The following is an 11,071-nucleotide window of genomic DNA, read 5'->3' as shown; positions in this document are numbered from 1 at the left end:
TTATATAGCACCAATGGATTTGTATTACAGGCATACGAATACGTTACCATAAACTAATAATCTAAATCTATTGCACGCAGAGCATTTCAAAGACAACGACGTGCGTATCTGTAGAGTTGAAAGAGCACAGCGCGAATTACTATCGAAAAATCGTATTTTATGTGAAACGCGCTTAGATATTTTCTTTTAAAAAGCGCTTTGTAACCTTTTCTTGCACTCTTGAGTTTTACCTTTCTCCCCAATTCGCTCCCTCAACCCCTCCCTGTTTGTCTGTCTTTGCTTACTAGGGCTCTTCCCGGCAGCCCTACCCCTAGCCGCCTCAAACCGCCCTCAAACAGGATGTTTTCCTTATAAGGTTATCTGCGTCATTGGATTCCCGAGTTCGGTGGATCCATTGGGTGAACCGCGGGGGACGACGACGACAAGAAAGCGTTTGTTAGCCAAAGCAAGAGTTTGTTAATTAATGTCACTCTGAACATTCCATTTGTTTATCTTCAAGAACTGAAGAATATTGTTTTATTCCGCACAATTTAAAAGGAGCTGAAAGTACCTAAAACTGATGTTCGAGTTTGCCTCCCATTTGTATAGTGGTAGAGTCGGAACTCCCGTGACGTAGTCACTTACAGCGTATAAAAGCCAGAGAGTAGGAGAGTTTCTTCAGTCTTAAGCGCAAAGATCTTTCTGGGAAGGGTGAATTGACAGCGTGGTGATTCAGGTCTGTCACTGTCACCAACTATTCACGGAGCAGGATTTACATTTTTATCTTCAAAGGGCATCATGTATCACGCCTTCTCCAGCAACACTGACTACGATGCAGCTTCTTCCCGTTGCAGCAGTGCATCTCCAGCCGGGGACAGCCTGACCTACTACCCGTCCTCTGCAGCCTCCTTCTCTAGTATGGGGTCTCCTGTTTCACCACAGGTAAGTTATCTGATATAGGTATATATATATATATATATATATATATATATATATATATGATATCTATATCTTAATAGGCTGATGAATATATGTGCGGGTGGCATACTCTTTGGATGTACGTGTACAAGCAGGTATGGATATTCGGCTGCCACTTATCAGCCTAAGCACTGCTCCTAACACTGACACCCAAATCGTGGCTCGCCTTGTAGCCCTAACTGCAACAGGGTCTGTGCACCCTCGTGCCCCTCCTCCCCCATAATGTGTAAAGCTGTTCCATTGATAAAAATCCAGAGTTCATTCAGGAGACTCCAGAGCGGTTCCTGCGTCACTAGTGACGTCGGAGCTATTTCTGTCATACTCAGGCTCGTGTGCTGGGATTGGAAATGCGGAACCCGGGTGGGATTATCAATTTCAATAGCTGGGTTGTGTGTGTGTGTCTATCTCATAATATCATTTATTATTGTGTGTGTAGTAATGCCTATTGCATCAGTGTTTTCGCTTCACTAATTCTCTTATTTTTATTTATGTGTTTCAGGACTTTGGTGATTCAAGTAGCAGCTTTGTACCCACAGTCACTGCCATTTCCACCTCTGCAGATCTTCAGTGGCTTGTGCAGCCAGCCCTTATTTCTTCTGTAGCCCCATCACAGTCTCGGGCACACCCATATGCGTCCACTCCAGTTTACAGTCGATCTGGTGTTATGAAAGGATCTACTGGAAGAGGTCAGAGTCTGGGAAGAAGAGGAAAAATGGAGCAGGTAATTATCTGACCTTTGTTTTCCTTTGTTTCTGCAGTATAAGAGTAGGCAGATGTTCATCTCTAAGCTACGTGTTTCTTGATATTGACAGTCTGTCTGACTTTGTTTGTAGCTTTCTCCAGAAGAAGAAGAAAAAAAGAGAGTTAGACGGGAAAGAAATAAGATGGCAGCAGCCAAGTGCCGCAACCGTCGCCGGGAGTTAACAGACACTCTTCAAGCGGTAAGTAAGCTGATAAATAAGAGTGCTGTTTATACAAGCTCAAAAATAATTAATGTCATTTTATTATATAATGAGCGATGGAAAACTGAAAATTTAAGTAGGATCTATATTGATTTCCATTCCTAGAGCATTTGAATGTTTGTGATACTTATTTTACAACCTTCTTCCCTGTAGGAAACTGATGACCTGGAGGACCAGAAATCTGACCTGCAGGCAGAGATTGCCAGCCTTCTGAAGGAGAAGGAAAAGCTGGAGTTTATACTTGCAGCTCACAAACCAGCTTGCAAAATTCCACATGACCTTGAAGGAGCTTTTCAAGATTTGACCTCCTCTTTTGATTTGGGTCTGATCTCTGAGACACCCTGTTCTTCCAGCTCTCAGGAGCCTGTAGCAGAGCCTTTGTTTCCCTTTGGCCTTTCTCAGCCTTCCATGCCTGACAAGGAGAACACCCAGCTGCAAGTCTCTATGGAACTCAAATCTGAACCACTGGATGATTTTCTCTTTAACTCTCCTCATGCCGGTGCTGGTGTATCTGATGCAGCACGCTCTGTGCCAGATGTAGATCTTACCAGCTCTCTGTACACATCAGAATGGGAGCCACTCTATAGCAATCTGTCTGTAGACATGGAGCCTTTGTGCACACCAGTTGTTACCTGCACTCCAACATGCACTACCTATACAACATCATTTGTCTTCACATACCCAGAATCTGACCACTTCCCCAACTGTGGAGCCGCACATCGGAGGGGAAGCAGCAGCAACGAGCAGTCATCAGACTCTCTAAACTCTCCCACCCTATTGGCACTGTAATGCTGAAGGACATTCGCACAACCATGGTGAGATGCTGCTGGGGACTTTCACGTATACCTGTTGAACTGGTTCATTTTGGTGCCTCCTTCCTTTGACTTCAAAATGCAATAAGGCACCACATGTGGCTTTTACTGTCATGCTTTTGGGACTTCCTCTTTGCTGCCATAAGTGTTCACTGTGCATGTCAATCCAAAAATTATGGTACTAGCATGTGACCTAGGCTCAGATATAGGCAATGTTTTGAAAAGTTGTAAATATCACAGTGAGCACCGTATTAGGCCAGAGTCTTCTACTTCCCAGTCATCACAATCTCACTAGTTCCCTGTTATCTGATATGGTTGTGTAGTTGACTCTTACTTCCAACTGCCACTGGAGCCTGATGCCTCTTACTGATGTGTAGCACTGGCATGGACTTGTTGTGAATTCTGTTAATATGTAGCATGGATGTATCCCATACATTAACTGCTGGTGGCAGTGACCTATGTTAACCTGTTTAGGTAATTGTGATATTGATAAAAAAAAAAGCCCTGTGCTGTTAGCTTAGAAATGCAGTCTAAGCTAGCATGCAGAAATGTTATGGTGCTGGCTGAGTACAAGGTGTTTAGAGGAGTTAGCTCTAAATATCCTTGTACCAGCCAAGATAGTCATTTGTAAGTCATATATAGCTCATATATAGATATCCTTTAAAGGCCAGACACATGGTGAACGTGCTGTTTCTTCCGTTGATTGTAATACTGTCTTTCCAAGTTTTCCATGAAAACGTTTTATTTCCTGTGGATGTTTTTGTTTAATTTATTATGATTGATATTGAAAATATTTATATTTTTTATTTTCTACTTTGACATTGCGAACATAGTGCCAATGAGTCTGGAGCAGGATCACAAGCATTTATTTTGCTTCTTGTCCAAGACACATAAGAATAAAATCTTTTTTTTTTTTTTGCATTCACTACAGTTGTGGATCTATTCTCTCCTTTATTTTTTTCCCTCCTTTGAGGTTAGATGTGAGCCTGTCTACATGTTGTGTTAAAATAATAATTTAACATATACACAGTCCTTTGCTGTGTGTGGTTGCATTATATCCCCAATACAAAATCTGTATTGCAAATGGAAAGTTTAAATTGCCCTTTGCAAGTATGGTACTTGTGGCTCAAAAAACACTTTGTAGAAAATAGAAAGTGTATCCATGCGAGGCAAATAAATGCCCAATTATTTTGGAGACACACATGCATCAAAAAAGTGCTGTTAAAAATGTAACCCCATAAGTTTATAGACGTGTGTGGCAAGATCGGACCCATAGGTCTAACCCACTCTTGGCATTTGGATTGTGACTACTGAAAGCAAAATACTGCCCAATTGAAAATGTCTTTTCATTGCAGCTAATGGGAAGCAACACATGGCGATCAATGACATCTTGTTATACAGTAGTGACAAAACATCTGTGTCACAGCCCTTAAATTGATGGCTAAAGAGAAAAATATCGAATAAAATGGATAACAGAGGGATGTACATTTGCAGGAAAGAGAAAAAGTTCATACAAACCCATGCATTTGCATTAGTAATCATTAAACAAGGGCATATGAAGTGTATCAACAATTCAGAAAAAAATACTGTCAGACACATCTTGAGATTTATCTTACCGAGCATCAGTTTACTGTGAATCACATTACAAGGCTATCTTTAGCAAAGGGCTCCCGCATCCCCATGGTTTAGCAAGAGGTAGAACACTGGTTACCGGAAGACACCTTAAATTTAGGATACACTGCAGTTTGTGCTGTGCTGCAAAACTATATTATGGCTTTGCAAAATTTAGTCTAATTGGCAAACAGATTGAGAATATTTACAAAGCCAACCTCAACCAAACACAGCTTGTAATAGACCCAATCAAACAATGTATGTTTATATAATTTATGTACACAAAAGAGCACTAATTAAAGTATAAGGGCTGATTTTACCAAGTGTGGCATAAGCCTTTAAAGAAAAACTATACCCCCAAACAATGTAGGTCTCTATAAAAATACAGTATATTGCATACAACAGCTCACATGGTTATTCATGTAAATAAACCATATTCATAATAATATACGGTTTTAGTCCAGGTAAGGTATCCATTAAACATTGGAGCAGGCTGACTCTTGACTCTCTAATACGGGTGGTGGGGGAGTGCAAGGAAGGAAAGGCAGGTTCTAGTTATAGGGGATTCAATTATTAGAAAGGTGAATAGGGTAATCTGTCGCAAGGCCCCTACATGCCGAACAGTCTGCTGCTTGCCTGGTGCTAGGGTTCGGCATGTGGTGGAACGAGTGGACAGATTATTGGGATGGGCTGGGGAGGACCCAGCGGTCTTGGTACACATAGGTACCAATGACAAAGTTAGAGGAGGTGGTGAAGTCCTCAAAAATGATTTTAAAAAAACTAGGTGCAAAGCTGAGGGCGAGGACTTCCAAGGTAATTTTCTCAGAGATATTACCTGAGCCACGAACAACGTTAAGGAGACAGCGGGAGCGTAGGGAGATTAATGCGTGGCTGAAAGATTGGTGTAGGGAGGAGGGTTTTGGGTTTTTGGAGAACTGGGCTGATTTTTCAGTCGACTACAGGCTCTTTGCTAGGGATGGGCTGCACCTCAATGATGATGGGGCAGCTGTTTTGGGAGAGAAGATGGCTAGAGGGTTGGAGGAGATTTTAAACTAGGTGTGGGGGGGGGAGGGTTCAGTAAAAGATTCAGTGGTAGACAGGTTAGATGAGATAGTGGGCAAAGAAAGGGAAAATGGGGGAGGAGATTTGGCTGGGGTACTGTTAAGGATAGGGAGGACCACATGTCATATGTTCAATATGGTACCAGTATTAAATGTATGTTTACAAATGCAAGGAGTTTGACTGGTAAAATGGGAGAGCTGGAGCTGCTGGTGTTGGAAGGAAAATATGATGTGATTGGTGTGGCCGAAACATGGCTGAATGAGTCGCATGACTGGGCAGTAAATATCAGTGGCTATATATTGTTTCGGAGGGATAGAGGCAATAGAAAAGGAGGAGGGGTATGTCTGTATGTTAGGCAGGATTTAAAAGCTCATATAAATGAGGCGGTTATGTTAGAAAATGAAGGGGCAGAAGTCGTATGGGTGGAGTTCTTCACCAATTGTAAAGAATCCAGCAAATTAATTGTAGGCGTATGCTATAGACCCCCTAATGTAAGTGAGGAGGAAGAGACAAAGCTCCTAATGCAAATAGAAAAGGCTGCTAGTTTGGGTAAAGTAATGATAATGGGGGATTTTAATTACCCAGATATTGACTGGAGCAAAGGTACTGCTAGATCAGTTAATGGGAACAAGTTTATAAACTTATTGCACAACAATTTTTTAGCACAGGTTGTTGAGGAGCCTACCAGAAAAAATGCTATTCTTGATTTAGTGATCTCAAATGACTCAGAACTTATAGCAAATGTGCAAGTCATTGAACTCCTGGGTAATAGTGACCATAATGTTATATCTTTTAATGTCTGGTGCAAAAAACAAAAATATACTGGGGAAACAAAAACCATGAATTTTGGAAAAGCTAATTTTAGTGCCTTGAGGGCTGCCCTACAGAGCATTGATTGGGGCATTAGGTTTTCAGCTAAAAACACAGAACAGAAATGGTTGTCCTTAAAATGATATTAAATCATTACTGTTCTCAATTTATTCCCTTAAGGACTAAACGTAGAAGCTCTAAGAATCATCCTGTGTGGCTTAATACAGAAGTAAAGAAGTTAATGGGAAAGAAGAGAAAGGCATTTAAAAATTACAAATCTGTAGGGACAAAAGCTGCATTTAATGAATATAAACACTGTAATAAATGTTGTAAATCAGCAATCCGGAAGGCTAAGAAAAGAAATGAAGAGTTAATTGCGGTGGAGGTGAAAACTAACCCTAAAAAGTTTTTTAAATATATTAATAGTAAAAAGATGCAGGTTGAGAGTGTTGCTCCATTAAACAATGGTACCAGTATGGTTGTAACAGATACAGAAAAGGCAAATGTGTTAAATCAGTTCTTTTCTTCAGTGTATACAATAGAGGAGTCTGGGTTCACAAGCTCACTTTATAACTGCACGAATGGTTCAGCTCAATCTAGTCAGTGGCTGACTCAGGATATGATTCAAAAAGCTTTAATACAAATTAATGTAAACAAGGCTCCAGGGCCTGATGGCATACACCCCCGGGTTTTAAGAGAGCTTATTTCAGTCTTAGACCAGCCCTTATTTCTGATTTTCTCAGATTCACTGTCATCTGGTATGGTGCCAATGGATTGGAGAAAAGCTGATGTTATTCCAATATTTAAAAAGGGATTACGATCTCAGCCTGGCAATTATAGGCCAGTAATCTTGACATCTGTGGTGGGCAAATTATTTGAAGGCTTGTTAAGGGATCACATTCAAAATTTTGTCCTAATGAATGGCATTATGAGCAACAATCAGCATGGCTTTATGAAGGATAGGTCATGTCAGACGAATTTGATTGCATTTTATGATGTGATTAGTAAGATTCTGGACAGTGGGGGGGGGGCAGTAGATGTGATCTATTTGGATTTTGCCAAAACGTTTGATACTGTGCCCCACAAACGACCGCTTTCTAAACTAAGGTCTGTTGGGCTAAATGAAGTCGTTTGCACGTGGATAGGAAACTGGCTACAGGATCAGGTACAGAGGGTGGTTGTTAATGGGACATTCTCTACTTGGAGTAAGGTTCTAAGTGGGGTCCCCCAGGGCTCAGTATTGGGTCCACTTTTATTTAACTTGTTCATTAATGAGTTAGGGGAGGGTGTTGTAAGTAATGTATCAGTGTTTGCAGATGACACAAAACTATCCAGCCCAATTAATTCCATCCAGGATGTGGCATCCTTGCAACATGATCTTGACAAACTGGCAATCTGGGCAGCTAAGTGGCAAATGAGATTCAATGTTGATAAATGTAAAGTCATGCACCTGGGATGTAAAAATATCCAAGCCACTTATACCCTTAATGGGACTGCACTAGGCAAATCCATTATGGAAAAGGACCTTGGAGTCCTTGTAGATGATAAACTTGGCTGCAGCAAGCAATGCCAGTAGGCAGCATCAAGGGCAAATAAGGTCTTGAGCTGTATTAAAAGGAGCATAGAGTCAAGGGAGGAGGGGGTCGTTCTTCCACTGTATAGAGCACTTGTAAGGCCCCATCTAGAATATGCCGTACAGTTTTGGTCTCCACCACTCAAACAGGACATTATTGTATTAGAGAGGGTACAGAGAAGGGCAACTAAGCTGGTAAAAGGTATTGAAAATCTTAGCTATGAGGAAAGACTGGCCAAATTGGGGTTGTTCACGCTGGAGAAGAGGTGCTTAAGGGGTGATATGATGACTATGTATAAATATATAAGGGGATCATATAATAATCTCTCTAATGCTTTATTTACCAGTAGGTCTTTCCAGCTGACACGAGGTCACCCATTCCGATTAGAAGAAAAAAGGTTCCGCCTAAATATTCGGAAGGGGTTTTTTACAGTGAGAGCTGTGAAGATGTGGAATTCTCTCCCTGAATCAGTTGTACAGGCTGGTACATTAGATAGCTTTAAGAAGGGGTTGGATAGCTTTTTCGCAAGTAAGGGAATACAGGGTTATGGGAAATAGCTCATAGTACAAGTTGATCCAGGGACTAGTCTGATTGCCATTTTGGAGTCAGGAAGGAATTTTTCCCCCTCTAAGGCAAATTGGAGAGGCTTCAGATGGGTTTTTTGCCTTCCTCTGGATCAACTGGCAGATAGGTAGTTAAAAAAAAAAAAAAAAGGTTGAACTCGATGGACATGTGTCTTTTTTCAACCTTACTTAATATGTTACTTTGTTACTAGGTATTATCTGGATACCCGTTATCCAGAAAGCTTGAAATATGGAAAGGCAGTCTCCCATAGACTCCATTTTATCCAAATAATCCAATTTTTTTTAACAAATGATTTTCTTTTTCTCTGTAATAATACGACAGTACCTTGTATTTGATCCAAACTAAGATATAATTAAACTTTATTGGAAGCAAACCTAGCCTATTGGGTTTATTTAATGTTTAAATTATTTTCTAGTAGACTAGGTATGGAGATCCAAATTATGGAAAGATCCATTTTCCAGAAAAGTGCCGAGCATTCAGGATAACAGGTCTCATACCTGTAGTATGTCCCATTGGGTATGCCTAAATAGAATATTGCCATATTAAGAACTAAGGCCCCCCTCCCTACTATTCATGGTGCATATAAATAAACAAAGGGAACACATACATGTTAAGTCATATGAGCCAATTAATGGACAAAGTCTGTCTTTTGCTTGCACACTTCTTCCTGTTACAGTTAGAACTGCAGCATTTCTGGTCAAGTAATCTCTGAGGCAGCACACAGACCATCACAAAATGGTGGCACAAGGTAAGAAATGTAAAAGAGAAAATATTTACTTAAATATATATTCCAGTTTGGTAAGATTCTTTGGTATGCCAAAATATAATATGGGGATAAAGCTTTCATTTAAGAGCACACTACAAACATTTGTAAAAAAAAAAAAAAAGATCAGTGACTAACCATTAAACACGTTTTTTACTCTAAGATGCAGCCTTATTTGCAGTGTTTGTGACAGCTTGAAAGATTAAATACAAAAATTAAGCAGATATTCCCACGTGGCATAAAGCAGTCACTGATAAAATATGTATCACTATGCATTAGCACTGCTGTACCCCTCTACAACAGCCATTCTTTAATTTCAGATAAAAATAGTAACAACAAAATGAAACAGTATTTATGCAGCTTGTCCATGAAGTATAGGTATATAGGTATAGAAACTAGCAGGAAATACAATAACACAATGTTTATATTTGTGAATTTTAGTTTCCTTTAGTTTTACATTATTTTTTTTTCGTAAATACATTTTAGATAATTTTTTGTTGTTGAAGGGATAGACATCAGAAGGCCCACTTGCCAAATCTCCTGCCAAAAGTAGCACAACTACTGAGGGGGCAGGGGATACAGCACTGTGCAGCCCATAAGCAGACAGTAAGGACAGGTCTCTTTAGTACCATGTTTCTTCCGGTGCTCCCTCATCTGCACATCTGCACTGCACAAGCATGGTAGGGGCAGGATAGGATGCTTACGTGCTTCCCACAGCTGCCTCTCATGAATACCTCTTCTGTTGAATGCTGCTGTATTCATTGGGCAGGTGCCACTCCTTGCGCTCCTGAATGGACCTGCGTCTCTCCACAGCAGAGCCCAAATGTGGCACTGCTAACTGAGGAAGTGAGATTTACTTTCCTTCAGAACCACTTGGCTGACTATTGGTCAAAACAACAAAAAAAAGATGCTTTTTGGTCATTCACAGGCTGACTTAGTTAGTACTGGGCTACAAATCAGTACCAGTACCAGTACCTTTTTTCACATCACCCTTTCACTGCTCTGTGTATCCCTGCCAGGGTGGTTTTAATTAACACTATAATAACTGTAATAATTAATATTATAAGAGGTGGCTTTAAAAGGCATGGCTTATAAAATGTACCATTGTGTTTTAATCTGTTGGTTTAGCTAAATATGTATCATAAAGCTTTCATGTGGGAATGAAACAGTTCATACTAAAATTGTAACATCTGTGTACATTAAAGTAAATTTGCTAAAAAATTTCCACAAAGGTAAGAACTCACATTTCCCTTACGTCCCCTACGGCAGCACCATGAGATTTATTTTGCTTTCCCTTACATGTAGGACAAGTGAGAAAAAAAGAGTTAATTCTCCCCACCCATAAATACCAGCTACTCACAACCCCCTCTAGTGTTTTTTTGTCCTACCTTCGTAGGCAGGTGAGTGTATTATCCGCGTAAAGGTGGATGCCATATTAACGTTCTTTTTGGTTTTTTCCTAGGTTAAAGATGCCAGGTCCCTAGGGGACTTGAAGACCGTAGACTGCATTACCCAAGGGGTCTTTCAGTCGGAGGTGCGAGTGGCCTCTTAGGTTTTGCCGTCGCCGCAATAGACTGTGCAGCCGAGGGTTGCCCATAAACAAAATGGCGACGATAACCTATGACACGCAACTTAGAGTTGACGTGATTGGTTAAGAGATGTTTACACTGATGATGCGGATCAGGTGTGCTGAAGTTCGCACCAGAGAATCTTTAAAGCTAATCACGCTGTGTTCAGACGCTCCCCTTGTATAGGAGTGTGATCAGCCTGCTGCTTAGAAATTGCTGCCTGGGTTGCAGCCTCCTTATTCAGCACTAAGGTACAAGGTACTCTGTGGGCATGCTTTTTACCTAAGATTCCTTTATAATCTATGTGTAAATTTTCATGTTTTTTTCAGATGTCTACCCTAGCACAGGAAGTCAAAGCATCTGCAGT

The 11,071-nt window shown here is 40.6% G+C and overlaps 1 protein-coding gene across 1 annotated transcript; it reads left to right on the top strand.

Annotated features, from left to right (window-relative positions):
• The first annotated feature begins 417 nt into the window (after positions 1-417).
• On the top strand, positions 418-3,656 carry fos.L (FBJ murine osteosarcoma viral oncogene homolog L homeolog). The gene is made up of 4 exons (XM_018230342.2): positions 418-921; positions 1,457-1,678; positions 1,791-1,898; positions 2,073-3,656. Exons 1-4 carry the CDS (start codon positions 778-780, stop codon positions 2,706-2,708), a joined length of 1,110 nt encoding a protein of 369 aa, XP_018085831.1. The 5' UTR covers positions 418-777; the 3' UTR covers positions 2,709-3,656.
• The last annotated feature ends 7,415 nt before the right edge of the window (positions 3,657-11,071 follow it).

Source organism: Xenopus laevis, chromosome 8L, assembly GCF_017654675.1.
Source record: "Xenopus laevis strain J_2021 chromosome 8L, Xenopus_laevis_v10.1, whole genome shotgun sequence".
In the NCBI taxonomy this organism is placed as follows: Eukaryota; Metazoa; Chordata; class Amphibia; order Anura; family Pipidae; genus Xenopus; species Xenopus laevis.
Note: the sequence above shows the minus strand (reverse complement) of the source record. Positions and strands in the feature narration are given on the sequence as shown.